The 21,136-nt window shown below is 44.6% G+C and overlaps 1 protein-coding gene across 1 annotated transcript in view; it reads right to left on the reverse strand.

Annotated features, from left to right (window-relative positions):
- The window catches only part of ST6GALNAC1 (ST6 N-acetylgalactosaminide alpha-2,6-sialyltransferase 1), a 145,830-nt gene extending 130,307 nt beyond the window's left edge, over positions 1-15,523 (reverse strand). The window contains exons 1-3 of the mRNA XM_073563203.1: positions 15,471-15,523; positions 14,527-14,875; positions 10,482-10,650 (exon numbers count right to left, since the gene is read on the reverse strand). Coding sequence (XP_073419304.1) covers positions 10,482-10,650; positions 14,527-14,875; positions 15,471-15,523 — 571 coding nt within the window. The remainder of the gene's footprint in view (positions 1-10,481; positions 10,651-14,526; positions 14,876-15,470) is intronic.
- Between the last annotated feature and the right edge of the window lie 5,613 nt (positions 15,524-21,136).

Genomic DNA, 21,136 nt, shown 5'->3' on the forward strand with positions numbered 1-21,136 from the left:
ACAAGTATGTGCTCCAAAAAAAAAAAACATGGTCCGCTTGAACATTCGGGGAAAGCTCAGGGAAGCTGGGGGGCAATTCTCTCAAAAATTGCCTGAGCTTGTCTGCTTTTCCACTCACCTCCCTGAACTTGGCTTTGAGTTCAGAGTTGCACTGCAGGTCAATGAGCTCCATTTGAAGCACAGGAGGGGCATCTTGCACATCAAAGGAGAAGGGGTCCGCAAAATTTGAAATGTGGCTCTGTGCATCTTGAAGTCTGCAAATCTGTGATCAAATTCCTCCTGTAGCTTCAAAATGACATCCATATACTCCTCACCACTGAATGGTGTGCCTGCTTCCATGAGTGCCTTGCATGATGGGAAATGGCAAAGGTTTGTCTGAGAAAGCTGGGCTTTCCATAACATAAGTTTTGTAGAGAATGCTCTCACGTTGTCATAGGCAGCACTGACAAGTTGCCCCTGGCCTTGTAACTTCTTGTTAAATACATTAAGCTCATGTGTGATATCAACAAAAAAAAACTACGTCCATGAACCATTTTGGATCACTTAGCACAGGAACAGCAGCCCCATCTTTCTCCATGAAGGCTTTCACTTCCGCTCTCAACTCAAAAAATCTCTTCAATATGTTTCCCCTGCTGAGCCAAAGTACCTCGGTGAAGTAGAGGACATGCCCATACTCTGACTCCATTTCCTCTAAAAAGCACGAAACCTTCTGTGGTTTAAGCCCCTGGATCTGATTTGGTTGATGCATTTCACATCGAAAGACATCACATTGTCAAACTTCAGGCATTTGCTGCAAAGGGCCGGCTGATGGATAATGCAGTGCAGAGCAATGACCTCCTCCACACCTTCCTCTTCCAGTTATTTTTTTTAACAAGTGCCACCAGTCCATTTTTCCTCCATGTCATTGATGGCGCTCCGTCAGTTGTTATTCCAACAAACCTCCTCCAAGGTAAACCGGCATTCTCAATGGCATCACACAGCTGGTGAAATATCTCCTGAGCGGTGGTCTGGCCATGCATTGGAATCACTGTGAGCAACTCCTCTATGACTTCAAAATTGTCATCAACACCACGGACACAGATTGTGAGCTGGGCAGTGTCGGTGATGTCTGTGGTCTCATCAAGAGCGACTGAGTATACACGGAAACATTTTGCTTTCTCACACAGTTGATCATAAATGTCATTTCACAGGTAGAGATGCACTCTGCTACGGTGTTGGCAGAAAGGCTGATGTTGCTAAACTGACCTTTCTTTTCTGGACAGACAATACTTGCAGCCTGTAGTATGCACTTTTTTACAAATTCACCTTCTTTGAATGGCTTTCCTGCTTTAGCAATCATCTCACTAACCACGTAGCTAGCTTCCACTGCTGCATCATTCTCTTTGGTTGCTTTCTTAAAGAAATCTTGTTGCCTCAGTAGATATCTTTTAAGATTAGCAACCCGGTTGGCTCTTTCATCTCCCTGGTATTTTGCATCCTCCTCAGCATGTCTAGTTATGTAATGACGTTTCAAATTGTATTCTTTGTGCAATGCAACTTTCTCTGTGCAAATAAGACACGTCGGGATGCCCCTGTGCCCAACAAAGAAATATTGCACTTCCCACTTTTCCTGAAATTGTCTGTGCTCATCACCAACCTTTCTCTTCACTGTAGGTTTTGAAAAAGGCATGTTTGGGGCTGTGTAATAGATAATTCCACTTGGTGTCACTGTTTCAGTGTTAGCCGATGTGTCTTTTCCGCTTTTTTTCCTGTCCCGTTGAGCAGCAATTTCTGCGGCCGCCTTCGCTTCTGAGCCCGGGGTAAATGGCGCAAGTTCGCAATAAGGCTGGCTGATGTCCCGACTCCAAGAGCAATATACCGCACTGCCCCACCGCTCATTATGAACCCGGCGCACCTGAGTCTGTGGCGCGGTCCAGTGCCTGCTCGGCTACTCCTGCTGCATGTGTTGTGAGTGTGACTCATACGCCTTGCCTGCTGACAGCAGGCTGTTGTGACTGTCTAGCCATCATCATACTCACCTCCTCCTGCTGCAGCTTCAATGGTCCAGCGTCGACATCTTCTTCCTGTATGAGCGCACGGTCACACGTCACGTGGTACCGCTCATTAAGCTCATGAATATGGGCGCCACGCCTATGAGAGTGGAGTGGCGTCCATATTCATGACCTTAATGAATGATACTACGTGTGACTGGGATTTCACATGCGAAACTCGGCCGTGTTTCTCGCATGTGTGATCCTGGCCGAGGTGAGGGCCTCAAACTATTGTCCCGAGGGCCCATGAGGTGAGGGCCGCAAACTATTGTCCCGAGGGCCGCGAGTTTGAGACCCCTGCTCTACAAGCTAATTTACCTCTATATCACTTACTCCTACAGCTGCCATACCTTCTGCCTGTCTGACCTTCTTTTTTTGAACACATGATATAGTGTTCCAGTGTGTTATATAAAAATCCTACGTATAGGTGCATCTGCTCTTCATAGAATGAAATATTTTACCAACTTAATGTTGGTTATTATAAAAAAAAATATATTAATATATATATATATATATATACATAAGATATCTGAACTTATTCTAATTTTGTTTTTTTAATCTTTTAGAGGTATATTAAACCTGAACTGAGGATTTTTCTCTCCGAACATTAACTAATTGTTCGTAAGATTAATTATCATACTATTATTTTGTCTTGTGATGCTGAATTAGAAGCATTATATATGTTAAATTGGTGACTTATATATTGTTTCTGTTTAGATAAATCGTGATCAAGGCCTTGCATGGCCGAAACGTTTATTTTTTATTTGATTTTTTGCTTACGCCAAGCGCACACCATATTGAAAACATGAATAATAAAAATTATCGCATTAATTAGTGCCTAAGGTTTTTTTGCCTATATGATTCACAAATCACAATAGGTGATGTCACAGCTCCCCTGCTCCCTCTCAATTCATAGTGACCATTGCACGGGCTCATTAAGGTACTGTCACACTTAGCGATGCACCAGCGATCCCGACAACGATATTGACTTATGGATATGGGACGGACCCCCACTCCATCTTAAAACCACCATAACTACAGTAAACCTAGGCACTAGAATAAATACACAACACATTATTTTGGTTGTCAAAATGGCCACAGCTTTATTTAAATCACAGGATTAACACAATCACAGTAGGAGTCAGGTGAAGTGCTAGTACATTGGGATTGACAAGTACTGTGATATCCCCAGCTGTCTGACATACAGAACCGGGACAGACAGCCATAAAGGGGCGGCACGCACTGGCTTGCCATTCAAGCAGAGCCAGTAAACTTTCAGGGCACCAATGACCCTATTATCCTCACTCCTGTGCTTAACCACTGTACCGCCCCTGATTGACGTTACCATTACAACGTCCTTGAGGCTGGCCACCAAAGCCGAGCCTGTTCACCACCATGAGGTTTTACATCCTCTATTAGTTAAAATGAGTCCACCTTAACTTGCCTGCAACTTCCACCTGACTCCTAAACCGCAAAGCTGTGACGGGTTATAAATTCACATTTGACACTTTTTTTTTTTTTTTTTAATAAATCACTTTAGTAAACTTATAAGCTAGAAGTCCCTGCAAAAGCATTAAGGGGACTAACTTGGCAAACCTCCGACTCACGAAGAGTCATCCTACAGCACTCAGGAGAGGAAAAACCCCCTGTGGAGGAAACCTCTAGGGAACCATGGCTGAAGGATGGCCCTTCCCTTGGGCTTAGGAGGTTAATGCTGTTAACTCTTTATAGCCATGATAAAATTGAGCCTGGAACAAAATATACAATGGTAATTTCAAAAATACAATAAAGCATTCATCATACAAGCAATAATCAAAACGTTTTAGGACAATGATTATAAACAGGGCGGGTGGGCGGGAAATGCTTCCTCCTGTTCATCCTGTCCAAGAAAGAGGAAGAGACACAGATTTCCTGATCTATATAAGCAACACCCTCCTCACAGTAACCCACCCAGGCACATACATACTGTGCTTCTTACTCTTAAAGCAACATCACTCTTGATTAAAAATCTACACTATACCAAAAAAGCTGCAGGAGTAAAGGTCCACCCATCCCCAAGTCATGTCCTCCTCCGCCTATGGCCCCAGTGGTTTCTTGACTTATGGATATGGGACGGACCCCCACTCCATCTTAAAACCACCATAACTACAGTAAACCTAATCACTAGAATAAATACACAACACATTATTTTGGTTGTCAAAATGGCCACAGCTTTATTTAAATCACAGGATTAACACAATCACAGTAGGAGTCAGGTGAAGTGCTAGTACATTGGGATTGACAAGTACTGTGATATCCCCAGCTGTCTGACATACAGAACCAGGACAGACAGCCATAAAGGGGCGGCACGCACTGGCTTGCCATTCAAGCAGAGCCAGTAAACTTTCAGGGCACCAATGACCCTATTATCCTCACTCCTGTGCTTAACCACTGTACCGCCCCTGATTGACGTTACCATTACAACGTCCTTGAGGCTGGCCACCAAAGCCGAACCTGTTCACCACCATGAGGTTTTACATCCTCTATTAGTTAAAATGAGTCCACCTTAACTTGCCTGCAACTTCCACCTGACTCCTAAACCGCCACCAGAGAGGCCATTTGACACCTTAAATGGACTCGACCCCCACCAACCATGCCTAATAAAGCCATCAACCATTTCTACATGCTATGGAAAGTCTGTGCACACAAGTAATTAAATTAAAATTCCAGAGCTCTGACAGATTAATTTTATCGATGCCATGCTACCAAGTTATGATCGATAATACGGTAACTACAGCAAAATAGCAGTTGTTAAACATCCTGCAATGAGGATCCCATAATGGGGAATGTGGAAAGTAAACTATAATTAAGGTCGTAGCTACAATCTGAATACCTGTATAATGACATCTGTCATGCCTCAAAAACCATTATACCGCACGTATTGTAGCCAGTTCTAATTCACCAAATCACAGATTTTAGTTCTAGAAACCACCATTATTTACAGCAGCTGTGCAGTAAAATTTCTTCAACCCACTTACTATCACTACCCGAAAAGTGATGAACATATCAATAGAAAGATATTATAAATAGGGAGTAATTAAAACTATACACAATATAACAACATTATAACCGACCATAAAATAACGTTCAGAATATCTGGAAGTAGTAATTTAAATAAACCTAAAGCAGAAAAAGTCTACAAAGGCATTATTAATAACCCTGCCACGCCATTGTTAATTGTTTTTCATGCACTTGATAACATTTACTGTTGACCTCACCAACTGGGTCAAATGCATTGGGAATAGGCATATTGCCCTTTTTGTTAATGCACTTGATTACTTTACCCTTAGCGGCTCCCACTGGCTCAAGGGCACCGGGAGTAGGCATACTGCCCTTTGTGTTAATGCACTTGATGATACCCTTAGCCGCTCCCACCAGCTCAAGGGCATCGGGAATAGGCATATCGCCCTTCAGGTTAATGCACTTGATTACTTTACCCTTAGTCACTCCCACTGACTCAAGGGCACACAGATCAGGTGCATTGCTCTTCAGTTTTATGCACTAGATAACTGCATTGTCCAGACGACAACCTTCTTCTCTTCACCCCTCCAGCCGCCGTCCCTGGCTCAGAGGGGCCAATTTCTTCTATAGGCATGCAAAATATGATTGCCATGACCCCAGGGACATTACCCTAACAGGGTCCTATAAAATATAAATGCTTCTGGAGACCAGGGGGCCATACCTTGATGGTCACCTCTCCATACCAGGGGGCCATACCCGAGATGGTTACCCCCTCCACACCAGGGGGCCATACACGAGATGGTTACCCTCCACACCAGGGGGCCATACCTGAGATGATTACCCCTCAAAAACCAGGGTGCCATACCTGAACTGGTTACCCTTCCAAACCCGGGGGGGGTCAGCGGCCAGTTTATTAACAAATAACATAAACATTTACAATAAGTATTAAATACACAATCTTATACGACATGAGGGGAGGGTTCTTGGAGCCCCGAAAATTCTGGCTAAATATTTTGGCAAAAACACAAGAACTTAAAAATCCACGTTACCCACAGCCGTAAACCACCAGCTCGAGGGCACCAAACATCCCATTCCGGGAAGTCCAACCACCAAAAGCTCCCCATCCAGAGTTACCCGTCCAGAGCCGTAACCAAAAGCCAGATCCAGAATTTTAACTTCCAATTCCTTTTCGCTGATTCAGCGTCAACTCCAAGAACCCCACCCCAGAGGTCCATACTTAATATGGTTACCCCTACTGACCAATTTATAAATAGCTTCAAGGACCCACTAAAAGGAAAACAAATACCTTTTTTTTTTTTTTTTAAAATTCATGTTCTTATTAAAATAAACATAAAATAAACATCAAAGCATAAATAACATTAACACGCTGGGGGGAGTCCTTGAAGCTCCCAAATCTGGTGATTACCAAACTTAAAATGTACCAACAATTACTCCCAGCCGTTACCCCCACTAGATCGGGAGCACATAGCCACAAGGGTTCCAATGTTCACTTGAATTTCCTGGGGATCCGACAAACTCTTGCCGAAACTCCCCTCCACCTTTCACCAGGTCCAGAACCATATTAACTTCCAAAAAGAGGAAGCCATATCCCCCAGACCAATTTCTAACCAACTTCAAGGACCCCCCCAACCACCAGGCAATCCACTCAGGCCTGTGCTATTCACCATCTTAAGTAATATAAAATAAGCACTTGGTGGGTATACACTGATCTGTTTTTTTTTTCTTTTTTAATTATTATTCACACCTTTATTAAAAGAAACATACCAGAAACATCAAAACATAAATAATATTAACACGCTGGTAGGAGTCCTTGAAGCTCCCAAAATCCAGTGATTACCAAACATAAAGTGAACATAAAATGTACCAACAATTACTCCCAGCCGTTACCCCACCAGCTCGGGAGCACCATAACCACAAGGGTTCCAATGTTCACTTGAATTTCCTGGGGATCCGACAAGCCCTGGCCGAAACTCCCCTCCATCTTTCACCAGATCCAGAACCATATTGAATTCCAAATGGAGGAAACCATATCCCAATGGATCCCCCAGACCATATTTAACCCACTTCAAGGACCCCTCCAACCGCACAAAAATGTGGGATAAGTGAGGGTGAAAACCATGCAGGTTTACAACCAAGGTATACAACAGGTTAATAATGGAAAAATACCCCATCGTAAGGTCCGGAAATAGACAGAGATGGGCAATGCTGTGTTATATGAGAAGCCGCCTGCTCCTCTACAGCAAATACAGACAGACTCTAATCACCAGCTGTGCATAAATGGTAAGAAACATGTAGGTCTAATATAAGCTGCCTGCAGCCATAGGTGTGTGAGCAGAAAACTGCAAGTTCTGTATCCCAACCGCACAAAATGTGGGATAAGTGAGGGTGAAAACCATGCAGGTTTACAACCAAGGTATACAACAGGTTAATAATGGAAAATACCCCATTGTAAGGTCCAGAAATAGACAGAGATGGGCAATGCTGTGTTATATGCTGTAACAATAAATGAGAAGCCGCCTGCTCCTCTACAGCAGTTACAGACAGACTCTAATCACCAGCTGCGCATAAATGGTAAGAAATATGTAGGTCTAATATAAGCTGCCTGCAGCCATAGGTGTGTGCAGAAAACTGCAAGTTCTGTATCCCAGTCACTCTACTACATACAATTACAATAGATGAGACACAGGACTGAAACTGGGCCCATGATGTGTCCTCCAGAGCAATGTGCAGCCTCACACTAGGAGTGCCCACTCACTGCCCGCCATGTGCTGAGTTATCAGTGCCCACTCAAATGTCCCGAGTCACTCACTGATTATTTATTTTACACATGATAAAACATAAACCATTCAGGCCTGTGCTATCCACCATCTTAGGTAATATAAAATAAGCTCTTGGTGGGTATACTCAGATCATGCAACATACGTGAGGGAGGACTAAAGGCAGCAATAGCTACAGAAATCAAGCACTAAGCTGGAAGTCATGTCCAGATTATATGTACAGCCAGGAAAATAACCTGGAGACACAGGATGTCTATACCCAGCATGACCCGTATATAGCAGAGTGAGGGGTGATATCATGTATACAGACCTGTGGTACAGGTTAAGTATACAGCACAGGAATAGAGCCTTTACACATATACCACATATAGTGAGTAACCTGGTTACACTGGATCTGCACACCCAGCATCACAGTGTGTAACAGAGATGAGGTCACATCCAGATCATCAGACTCCATAACTGGGAAGGGGGGTAATCAGCACACAGCAGGGTCAGTATACAGTGCACTGACATGAAGTGCAGCCTCTCATCATCATACATATACCATCCCCCGACTGCTCCTCTCACCAGTGTCTCTAATATATGTGACTGCCCAGCTCCACCATAGTAATGGCAGACACTGTATGTGTCCCTGCTCTGTCCTATCATACATATACCATCCCCCGACTGCTCCTCTCACCAGTGTCTCTAATACATGTGACTGCCCCGCTCCACCATAGTAATGGCAGACACTGTACTTGTCCCTGCTCTGTCCCATCATACATAAACCCAGAACTCATGAAGACTCTGTATAATACAGCAGTAATGTGGTATATCACAAATGTCTGCAGGGAGGACACACAAAAGCTGCCTCTGCAATAAGTGAGGGAACATGGCAGCTACATGAATTACTGAGGTAATCTTGATCCAGATATGATGTAGGAGCTGATACTGTACACACTACACAATGTCTGAGGTGAATGCAGAGTCGTATATCAAACATGTCTGCAGGGAGGTCACACAGAAGCTCACAGTCTGTGAGGAAAATGTAGCATGCACATAAGGGACATGGCAGCTACATGAATCGCTGAGGTAATATTGATCCCATACATAATGTAGGAGCTGATACTACACTAGTACATGATGTCTGAGGTGAATGTGCTCCTATCATCTGTAATGTGAGGTGATAACCCCAGTATTATACTCCCTGAAACTGCAGACATGCTTCCTCCTGTTCATCCTGTGTAAGAAAGAGGAAGAGACACAGATTTCCTGATCTATATAAGCAACACCCTCCTCACAGTAACCCCCCAGGCACAGACATACTGGGCTTCTTACTCTTAAAGCAACATCACTCTTGATTAAAAATCTACACTATACCAAAAAAGCTGCAGGAGTAAAGGTCCACCCATCCCCAAGTCATGTCCTCCTCCGCCTATGGCTCCAGTGGTTTCTGGATCGCTGGTGCATCGCTAAGTGGTCGCTAGTGAGCTGCCACACAGGCAGACCTCACTAGCGACATCGCAGAGGTCAGGGGTCGTTACTTACCTGTCAGACGAGGCGATCCTGACGTCCTCCCGCCCGCGTCCACGCGTCGCTCGTCGGCGCCACAGGAAGCCCAGCAGGAAGCGCCCGACGAGAAACGGTCCAGGACGTTCTCACGCGATCAGCGATAATCAGCGGGGGAGCCGGTCGGAGGTAAGTATCACACATAGTGATATCGCTAGCAATATCGCTGCTGCGTCACAAAACCAGTGACGTTATAGCGATATTGCTAGCGATAGCGCTTAGTGTAACGGGGCCTTTAGACTCTACAACATAAAAGCTAGGGTGAGTAACTGACCATTGTGGCTACTTTTCATGTGCAATTTCCTGAAAGAAAAGTAACTATAAATCTAAAAAAAGCCCTGGCTGTCAGTGTGAAAATTGCAAGCGTTCTATTTTTATTTTTAATACAGATTGTTACATGTAAAAAAAAAAAACACTGCTAAAAATTACAAAAAGATAAATTTAGCACAAAAATCCTGATTTAACCAATAGATCTTTTTTCTGGTGATAAATTCCCTTTAAAATTGCTAATGTTGTTTTCAGTAGCCACAGTTTAGTAATGTTTGATAACTTAGTTACAGAGATATTGGATTTTTTTCTGTTTTCTCCTGGTGGTCATTCCATCAGTAACAGCAGAAAGATCAGGCATATTATTTAACTTTAATTTCCCTTAAAAGGAATTGATAAAAAAACAAATTGTAGAACATCCTGGCGGGATGACAGCTGCTTTAGTTTTTAGAGAATCTGATAATCAAGATTAAAATGACAATTAATACTGCTGCACTTCCACTATCAGTAACAAAAATGAAAACTTCAACTGATGTAATAAAACACCTAAATCTTTGGTGCATTTGTGGCGTGACTTGGTGATGCAACCTGACCTTATACATGGTATATTGGACATAAGCATTTTTTATATGGCGGGTTATTAATGTTTTTTTCAATATTTTCCAACATTTGGCAAGCTATAAACTATATTCAGTTTAAACAAACCCCATTTACAAGATTTTGCTCATGTGTATTTTTCCATAAAAAATCTTGTACAGGTAATTTTAGGAGAACATGACTTTTTTGCACCTGTATTAGTTGAAATACAAGAAAAACATGTCAGCACCAAATGGCTTACCTGGATACTGTAACTCCATCCAGCCATATGGAGGAATAAAGTGCCCCAGTCTTTTCCACTCCTTATCAGTGAAGTGGCGGGCATCCATAAATATGGTGATATCATGTAGGAACTTTTGTTGTAGCCAAGACACATTACGAGATTTAATTTTTATAGACATTGGACAGGTCTGGGAAAAAAATAAGATGCACGTTTAAAAATAAACCCACCAAAGTGTGACCATGTAAGGTCTGGTCTAGAGTTTGGCCTAGAGTTAGGAACACCAGATATTATTGACCTTCATATTGATAGAGACTTCTTTTATCACTTGTCTCTCCCCATCCTACTCATTAACCCACCAACAACCTAATATTAAGCACAGTAGAACAATGTTTAGAATTATTGCAAATCTCTAAACTCAAATTTGACTAGTTAAACCTATAAACAAAAGGAAATCTTATGCCAAGTATTTAAAATTATATTGTAATCTTTATTAGGACATATACACACATATATTAAACTAGCTATGAACCCATTCTACGCCCGGGTGGCGAGCATTTTTGTTGGTATATGGTCTCCCATCCTGGTATGTGATGCCCCCCTCCTATCCTGGTATGCATGACACCCCCCATCCCTATTCTGGTATATATAGTCCCCCCTCATCCCTATCCTGGCATGCATGGTACCCCCTCATTCCTATCCTGGTATGCATGGTCCCCTCACCCCCCTATCCTGCTATGCATGGTCCTCTCGCCCCCCAAACACGGTATGCATGGTCCCCTTGCCCCCATTTTTGTATTATGCATGGTCCCCTCACCTCCCTTTCGTGGTTTGCATGGTCCCCTCACCCCCCGTTTCATGGTATGCATGGTCCCCTGACCCTCCTTTCGTGGTATGCATGGTCCCCTCACTCCCCTTTCGTGGTTTGCATGGTTCCCTCACCCCCCTTTCGTGGTATGCGTGGTCCCCTCACCCTCCTTTCGTGGTATGCATGGTCCCCTCACTCCCCTTTCGTGGTTTGCATGGTTCCCTCACCCCCCTTTCGTGGTATGCGTGGTCCCCTCACTCCCCTATCCTGGTATACTTGGTCCCCTCACCCCCCTATCCTGGTATGCGTGGTCCCCTCACCCCCCTATCCTGGTATGCGTGGTCCCCTCACTCCCCTTTTGTGGTATGCGTGTTCCCCTCACCCCCTATCCTGGTATGTGTGGTCCCCTCACCCTCCTTTCCTGGTATGAATGGTCCCCTCACCCTCCTTTTGTGGTATGCATGGTCCCCTCACCCCCCTTTCGTGGTATGCCTGGTCCCCTCACCCTCCTTTCGTGGTATGCGTTGTCCCCTTACCCTCCTTTCATGGTATGCGTGGTCCCCTCCCCCCCTTTCGTGGTATGCGTGGTCCCCTCACCCCCCCTTTCGTGGCATACGTGGTCCTCTCACCCCCCCCATCCTGGTATGTATGGTCCCCTCCCCCCCTATCCTGGTATGCATGGTCCCCTCACTCCCCTTTCGTGGTATGCATGGTCCCCTCACCCCCTTTTCGTGGTATACGTGGTCCCCTCACCCTCCTTTCGTGGTATGCGTGGTCCCCTCACTCCCCTATCCTGGTATGTGTGATCCCCTCACTCCCCTTTCGTGGTATGCATGGTCCCCTCACCCCCTTTTCGTGGTATGCGTGGTCCCCTCACCCCCCTATCCTGGTATGCGTGGTCCCCTCACCCCCCTTTCCTGGTATGCGTGATCCCCCTCATTCCCCTTTCGTGGTATGCATGGTCCTCTCACCCCCCCATCCTGGTATGCCTGGTCCCCTCACTCCCCTTTCGTGGTATGCGTGGTCCCCTCACTCCCCTTTCCTGGTATGCGTGGTCCCCTCATCCCCCTTTCGTGGTATGCATGGTCCCCTGTCCCCCTTTCCTGGTATGTATGGTCCCCTCACCCCTATTAAACTACACACAAGCAAAAAAAACATTTATACTCACCCTTCTTCCCTGTGTTCCAGCGCTGCCTGTCACGTTCTGCTGGAGGCCGGGGAAGGAGTCTGGCGCCAGAGTATGCGCATGCCCATAGCACTGTCTGACACCATATTGCTGAAGACACTGCAAATGTGTCTTCAGTAAAATGGCGCCGGATCGCGCTATGCTCATGCGCGATTCTGCCCGCTCTCCTGGCCCGGTCTTCGGCCGAAGAGAAGTGCCGCGGCAACGCTCCTCCCGGTCAGGTAAGTATGTAAGTATGGCGCCGGACATAGCGGTATGCAGTTTGTACGCGTACCGCCATCTCCAGCGCCATACACACTCCTCACCGCTGGCTGCCTCCTTCTGTCTGGAGCCAGACTGCGCAGGCGCGTCACGCTTACGCAGTCTATAAAGGCTTCAGACAGAGTGACGCTTAGCCGGTTATATTATAGATAAAATAATTTTCTGGGGGTGGATACAAATACAAAATATTACTGCACTCACAAAGTGTACTACAAGTTCGTCAAAAATAACTACATATGTTTACATAATTCACCCATTAATCTTGAGGAATACTTTAAAGATAGTATATAATCTATGTAAATACATTAGAAAAGGGAATAGTATCACAAAGTGATTTTAGTGTATATAGTGCAAAATAAATTAAATTAAATATAGGTAAAAATACTTTATAAGGGTAGTTAGCAGCATGTTATATGTCTTAGGCTAGTTTCACACTAGCGTTCTCGGGTGCAGCGCAGGGCTGCCGCTAAGCCCCACCCCCAGCTGTGCCCCCTCCAGTCAGTTCCTCCTCTGATCGCATGACACTGCATGCGATCACCGTACCAAATATTTAGCGTTGGGTACGCTGACTGTGCGCTGGTATGATATTGCTGGTGCTGCGCCCTTTTGGCGCTGCACCCAGTGCACAAAAACGCGCTGTGTTGCATTTTTGTGTGCTGGGCGCAGTGCCAGCAAAATCATACCAGCGCACGACCAGCGCACGGTCAGCGTACACAACGCTAAGTATAGGGTACACTGATCGCATGCAGCCTCATGCAATCCTAGGAGAAGCTGACCGGAGGGGGCGCAGCCAGGGGTGGAGCTAATTGGCGGCCCTGCGCTGCACCCGAGAATGTTAGTGTGAAACTAGCCTAAGCAACACTATCACTAAAGGTGAGCACATATAATGAAAATAAAAACCTAAAACAATCCAAAAGAAAAAAGGGGGTCTCAAGGTGCTAGCAGTGCATAAAGTGCAAAAAATATACTTGCTGTAGTTAGACTGAATATAGGTAAAATACCTTAAAATGATGTCTCATAGTTAGAGTGATTAGCGGCATATCACATAAATTATAGCAGCACATAAATTATATCACTGAAGGCAAACACACATTGTGGGGGTAGTAGCCTAATGCAAATAAAGAGGTACACAACCTGAGGAAGCAGCAATGGTCCCCGACGCGCGTTTCGCATTGACTTCTTCCTGGGGGGCTCCTTGTGCCTATTTATTTAAGTATATGTGTGTATATGTCCTAATAAAGATTACAATATAATTTTAGATACTTGGCATAAGACTTCCTTTTGTTTATAGGTTTAATTTATCTGATGGAAGTGCCATCAATCTAGGACACTTTTTTGGTTCTGTTCAAATTTGACTAGATCAGCATCTGCATGGAGTTTATGTTTTGTTTTTAAGAAATTAGTCCTAGAATATCATCAGGGTTGGAACACAGGTTTGAGGACGCCATGGGCTCCCACTCTACCTCTTGAAACTGGATCCCATCTGACATTTTATTTCAGCCACATATAAGGGGGAACATCTCTGCATATGGGGGAACTTTCTCCCTATATAAAAAGAAGTGTAGCCAGAAAATGCTGGGCTAACTTATCACTCTTCATTAACCAGGTAATTAGGCTACAGATTTACATCAGCTATTAAATCCTTGCTATAGAATTAAAAGTGGATAATACTGGACTGGTTCCTAAAGACTCACTGGGCAACAAGATGCTACCTGGAAAGAAACTAGCACTGGTATAGCTTGGCTGCTATGACATTTCTACAAGCAATGTACATTGGACTATAAAGCACTAGATATTTGACAAGCACTTACAGTGTGATGGGAGGAAGGAATCAGGATATAATCCTCTTCAGTTTTCCACTGTGGCTCAGCAGTAAAGTCAGTTACCCTCAAAGATTTCCAAGTGGTTTGTCCAAAAGTTCTTGACTGAACATCCAACCGTGTTTGGTTTGATTTGGACTCAGATTGATAGATCAGAGTATGGTTTGCTATGGTAGGTCTACTGGATTTTGCTGTCTCTCTTAGCTGCATTTCCCTGGCCATATTACCAGATTGTCCACTGATTTTTGCAGTTACAGATAGCATGTCTTCAGTGGGCTTTACATGATCCTGGAACTGTGGAGTGGCTCCATTTTCCAAGTAAACTTCAGTTTCCTCTGCACTAAATAAAGTACAAATAAACAACATAACATAAAAATTGTGTTTTGTGTTAGATAAGTAAATTTAGTATATAATCGTCTTATTCTGTATGTCTGTAACTGAAATCCCGCGTCGCTGATTGGTCGCGACCGCCATCGCTCAATGTGCGGATGGTACCCAGTGTCCGGAGGAGATGAGACTCTCCTCCAGGCCCTGGGTAGCCTAAACCTGCAAAAAATAGAATTAAAATAAAAAATAGTGATATACTCACCTTCCGACGGCCTCCGGACTCTTTCCCTCCTCTCACCACGCGCCCGGCACCTTCCGATCCCAGTAATGCTTTTCGCGAAACACCGCTGATGACGTCGCACTCTCACGAGAGTGCGACGTCATCAGCGGTGCTTTGCGCAAAGCATTACTGGGACTTGAAGATGCCGGGCGCGTGGAGTGGAGATTGGGGGCTGTCGGAAAGTGAGAATATGTAAAAAATAGAATTAAAATAAAAATTAGTTATATACTCACCTTCCGACGGCCCCCAATCTCCACTCCACGCTCGACGCCCCCGGCACCTTCCGATCCCAGTAATGCTTTGCGCGAAGGGCCGGAGATGACGTCACTCTCGCGAGAGCGTAAAGTCATCAACAGTGTTTCGCGCAAAGTTGTCTCCCATGAAGTCCACTTTGGCTTATACAATGACAGATGGTGCGATCTGACACTGATGTTCCATGAGCTTGAAGTTCACCTTGAATCTTTTTAGAAGTTTTTCTGGGCTCTTTTGTTACCATTCGTATTATTCATCTCTTTGATTTGTCATCAATTTTCCTCCTGAGGCCACGTCCAGGGAGGTTGGCTACAGTCCCACAGAGCTTAAATTTCTGAATAATATGTGCAACTCTAGTCACAGGAACATCAAGCTGCTTGGTGATGGTCTTGTAACTTTTACCTTTACTATGTTTGTCTATAATTTTCTTTCTAATCTCCTGAGACAACTCTTTCCTTCGCTTCCCCTGGTTTATGTCGAGTGTGATACACACCATGTGACCAAACTGCACAGTGAGGATCTGTAGCCCTCTATACAGGGTCACTCACTGATTCCAAGATTGTAGACACCTGTGATGCTAATTAGTGGACACACCTTGATTTAGCATGTCCCTTTTGTCACATTATTTTCAGGGGTACCATCAATTCTATCCAGACCTATTTCATGATTTTTTTTTTTTTAATTCTGTGGAAGCAGGGTTGAAAAGCAATGTCTGACTTTCATTTGTTCATTTTCATAGATTTTTGATTTATTATTACTAGTGATGAGCGAGTATACTCGCTACTCGAGATTTCCCAAGCATGCTCGGGTGATCTTCGAGTATTTGCATGTGCTCGGAGATTTGGTTTGTCGCTGTAGCTGCATGGTTTGCAGCTGCTAGACAGCCTGAATAAATGTGGGGATTTCCTAACAAACGGGCATTCCTCACATGTATTCAGGCTATCTAGCAGCCGCAAATCATGCAGCTACTGCGACAGAAACGAAATCTCCGAGCACATCCAAACACTCGGAGATCACCAGAGCATGCTCGGGAATCTCAAGTGACGAGTATACTCGTTCATCACTAATTATTACTTTTGTCAGATTCAAGTTATTTCTGTCACCATTGTGGGTTTTTCTATCATTAAATTCTGTCTGTCTATCTATCTATCTATCTCATATCATTCTATCTATCTTGTGTCTGCATATTGCCATATTTGTACTAGTCAATTTACGTTTACATAAATCAGGAGTCTGAATTTTCCTTTCTTTAAAGCTAAAAAATAAAGCACTTCTATTTGTTTGAGGACGAAAACTCACTGATATATTTATTGAGGTCTTTAAGTTTCCAGTGTTTAGCTAGAGTACACAAAGTCGGCAAATAAAAACTGTTTTCTTATAGCGTGACTATTTGTATTGCACACCCTAGAGTTAAATGGGTATTCCCATCTCCAAGATCCTATCCTAATATGTAGTAGGTGTAATAATAATATTAGCAAATACCTCCATGGATATGGGTCGCCCTCGCACACCCAGGGCAGCGGGGTACTCGGTACCGGGCCGGTGTCAAGGCGGGAATGTGTCACAGCAGCGGTGACCCAATCCGTGGCCCTGGGCGCCCAATATCAATGGCGGTGATGTTAATGGTGTTAAAGTTTATATGAATAGTTCGTGACGCCACCCGTGGTGTTTGGCAAGTAAGATGGTAAGCCCACGCTGCATACAGATCCGCTGGGACTGATGGTGTGGTGCAGCAGAGATGGTATAGCTCCCCACAGGTGGAGCTGTAGTCCCAGGGCAGTGTAGGTGCAATGGGTGAAGAGAGGCGCAGAATGGCACAGATGTTGTTACCCAGATGTAGCGGTGCGGGAATAACTGGAGGACACCCGAGTATGCGGTTCCAAAGCTTTACTCACTGTTTGCAGTTCACTCAACTGCCTGCCTCCGTACCGTGTTCTCCAGGTCAGGGCTCCAGTCAACCTCCAGGCAGGATAGGATTCTCCCTTCCACACTCCGCCAACATGTACCTTACTGAACGACTCCTCCAATGCGCCTTTAAGTGCGAAGCACTCCAGTACTAAGTTACCCTGGAATGCCTCTCTCTAGGTGTTCCTAGTCTTTACTTGTATAACAGACAACTGTAGCCTGCTTCGGGGACTCCTCACTGCGTCACGAATCTCTATTCGGTTGCTGTTGTGTCCCAAGTCTATGATGGGAGCAAGGCGTTAGCGGCTCACTACTCCTCCGGTTTCTGTTGCCGGACATAAAGATCCAACCAACCTCGGGGACCGGGCCCCGGCCTTTGCGCTCTCTGGACTGGAAGGGTTCTCTATCTTTCTTCAACCAGCTTCCCACCGTCCTTCTATTCTCCTTCGTTCCGATCTGTTCTCTCTCTCTTATGGAAGGTTAGGTTATTAATCTTATCAGTCTCTTTCTCTGGTCTTTCTCGTGCCAGCAGCCCAGATCACTGGGACCTGCTGCAGCACGTCCCTCAGACACCCATCTTCTCTCTTCTCTCTAACCAACTAACTACTAACTCTCACTCTTCCCACTCTTTTGTATCATCTCTCTCCACCCGCCTCCCAGCACATCTTGTGTTTCGAAGCAGGGTTCCACGAGGGGTGCTCTGCTAACCCCCAGCCTGAAGCTGTTAGGTGGCCCCACTGAACTATCCTGTGTGTGGAATGCAGGTGTGGAGCATGGTCAGGAGTTCCCACCCTACCTGGATGGTGGGGCACTACATCGTAGGAGAAGGTGCAGTACCTCTGTGGCAACTGAGGCCTCAGGGGCGCCACAGATACCTAAGGTCCTGCAGTGTCTGCACATGAGGAAAGAGACATAGTGAATCAGAAGAACTATACTACATTTCTAATTGGAGGTATTTGCTATTATTATTATTACACCTATCAGGGGCGAACACTGACAGCTTGAGGCCCCTGTGCAAGAAATATGTCTGGGCCCCACTCCCTGCCTGTCATGCTGCTTATAATGAAGACAATCTGGACATGTGACCACCAGAACCTTGGGTTGTGAGCAACAGGCCTGGTTGCCCTTAATATCACCGCACGCAGGGGCGTACATAGAGTTCACAAGGCACCATAGCAAAAGTTTTGTTTGGGCCTCCCCACACCTCTAATAATATACATATTTATATTTTTTTTAACTGATATGGAGATATTTATCTCCGTTAGGACTCAGTTCTGCTGAGCCCAACCATGTATATACAGTGGGTACGGAAAGTATTCAGTCCCCTTAAATTTTTCACTCTTTGTTTCATTGCAGCCATTTGGTGAATTCAAAAAAGTTAAATTTTTCATTTTTTTCTCATTAATGTACACTCTGCACCCCATCTTGACTGAAAAAAACTGAAATGTAGAAACTTTTGCAAATTTATTAAAAAGAAAAACTGAAATATCACGTGGTCATAAGTATTCAGATACTTTGCTCAGACACTCATATTTAAGTGACATGCTGTCCATTTCCTTGTGATCCTCCTTGAGATGGTTCTGCTCCTTCATTGGAGTCCAGCTGTGTTTAATTAAACTGATAGGACTTGATTTGTACAGGCACACACCTGTCTATATGAGACCTCACAGCTCACAGTGCATGTCAGACCAAATGAGAATCATGAGGTCAAAGGAACTGGCCAAGGAGCTCAGAGACAGAGTTGTGGCAAGGCACACATCTGGCCAAGGTTACAAAAGAATTTCTGCAGTACTCAAGGTTCCTAAGAGCACAGTTGCCTCCATAATCCTTAAATGGAAGAAGTTTGGGACCACTAAAACTCTTCTAGACCTGGCCGTCCTGCCAAACTGAGCAATCGTGGCAGAAGAGCCTTGGTGAGAGAGATAAAGAAGAACCCCAAGATCACTGTGGCTGAGCTCCACAAATGCAGTAGCGAGATGGGAGAAAGTTCCACAAAGTCAACTATCACTGTAGCCAGGGCCGGCGTTAAGGGCAGGCAGACTAGGCAGCTGCCTAGGGCCCCCGCTCACCCAGGGGCCCCCAGCTAGCAGCACAACATGCAGCCGCTATGGGGCCCGTGAGGCAGGGGGGCCCGTCTGCCCCCAGCGCCGACTCCCCCCGCCACCGCCGCATTGAACTCTTCCGGCGTCTGTGACATCTGATGCTTCCTCTCCCATCATTCCCTGCTCTGCCTCTGAAACTGCGGGTGCGCGATGATGTCATCGCGCACTCGCAGTGTGCCAGGCAGAGAAGCCACTGAGACAGGAGCTGGGAGCAGCGCGGGGACAAGGAGAGATGAGGAGTGTGTGGTTTTTTTTAACTATAACAGTGAGTACTGGACTGTGGGGCCATTTTCGGGGGGAAGAGATGTGGGCTGTGCTATATACTATGAGGCTGTGCTATATACTATGTGGGCTGTGCTATATACTATAAGGGCTGTGCTATATACTACAAGGGCTGTGCTATATACTATGAGGCTGTGCTATATACTATGCGGGCTGTGCTATACTATGAGGGCTGTGCTATATACTATACAGACTGTGCTATATACAATACAGACTGTGTTATATACTATGCGGGCTGTGTTATATACTATTGGGGGTATATTATATTCTATGGGGGAGGCTGTGTTATATACTATCTGGCTGTATTATATACTATGTGGATGTGTTATAAACTATTGGGGGTACATTATGTTCTATGGGGGAGGCTGTGTTATATACTATTGGGGGTATATTATATTCTATGGTGGAGTCTGTGTTATATACTATTGGGAGTATATTATATTCTATGGGGGAGGCTGCATTATATACTATCTGGCTGTGTTATATACTATGTGGCTGTGTTATATACTATTGGGGGTACATTATATTCTATGGGGGAGGCTGTGTTATATACTATGTGGGGTATATTGTATTCTATGGGGGAGGCTGTGTTATATACTATGTGGCTCTGATATATGCTATGGGGGGTACATTATATTCTATAGGAGAGGCTGTGCTATATACTATGGGGGTACATTATACATTATATTCTATGGGGGAGGCTGTTATATACTATGGGGGCTGCATTATATATTATAGGGAGGTGGGCAGTATTATATTCTGTGGGGGGCTAAATTATATTCTATGGTGGCTGTATTAGATTTTATGAGGGAGGATTACATCATACTCTTTGATGGGGCTACATTATATTTTGTGGGAAGGTGGGCTGTATTATATTCTATTCGGGGCTACATTATATTCTATGGGGGTTGTATTATATTTATACTCTATGAGGAGTGATTGCATCATACTCTATGAGGGGGCTACATTATACTATATGGGGGGGCTGCACTATATTCTATGGAGGGATTACATTATACTCTGTGGGGTGGTTGCATTATACTCTGGGGGTGGCTGCATTATACTCTGTGGGGTGGCTGCATTATACTATATGTGGGCTGCATTATACTGTATCGAGGACTATGGGGAATATATTATACTATATGAAAAACTATGGGGTGCATTATACTATGGGAAGTGAATTGTACTACATGGATGACTATAGCGGCGCTTTATACTATATGGAGCACTATGAGAGGTGTATTATACTACAGTATGTGGATGACTGAGCAGTGTATTTTAATATATGGAGGACTATGAAGAGTGTATTATACTATATGGAGGACTGAGGAGTGTATTATACTATATGGAGGAATATGGAGCATATTATAGTATATGGAGGACTTTGGCGTGTGCATTTTACAAAATGGAGGACTTTGGTGCACATTATAATATATGGAGGACTATGGGGTGT

The sequence above is a fragment of the Dendrobates tinctorius genome, unplaced genomic scaffold (assembly GCF_039654945.1).
Source record: "Dendrobates tinctorius isolate UK_male_01 unplaced genomic scaffold, ASM3965494v1 ptg000383l, whole genome shotgun sequence".
In the NCBI taxonomy this organism is placed as follows: Eukaryota; Metazoa; Chordata; class Amphibia; order Anura; family Dendrobatidae; genus Dendrobates; species Dendrobates tinctorius.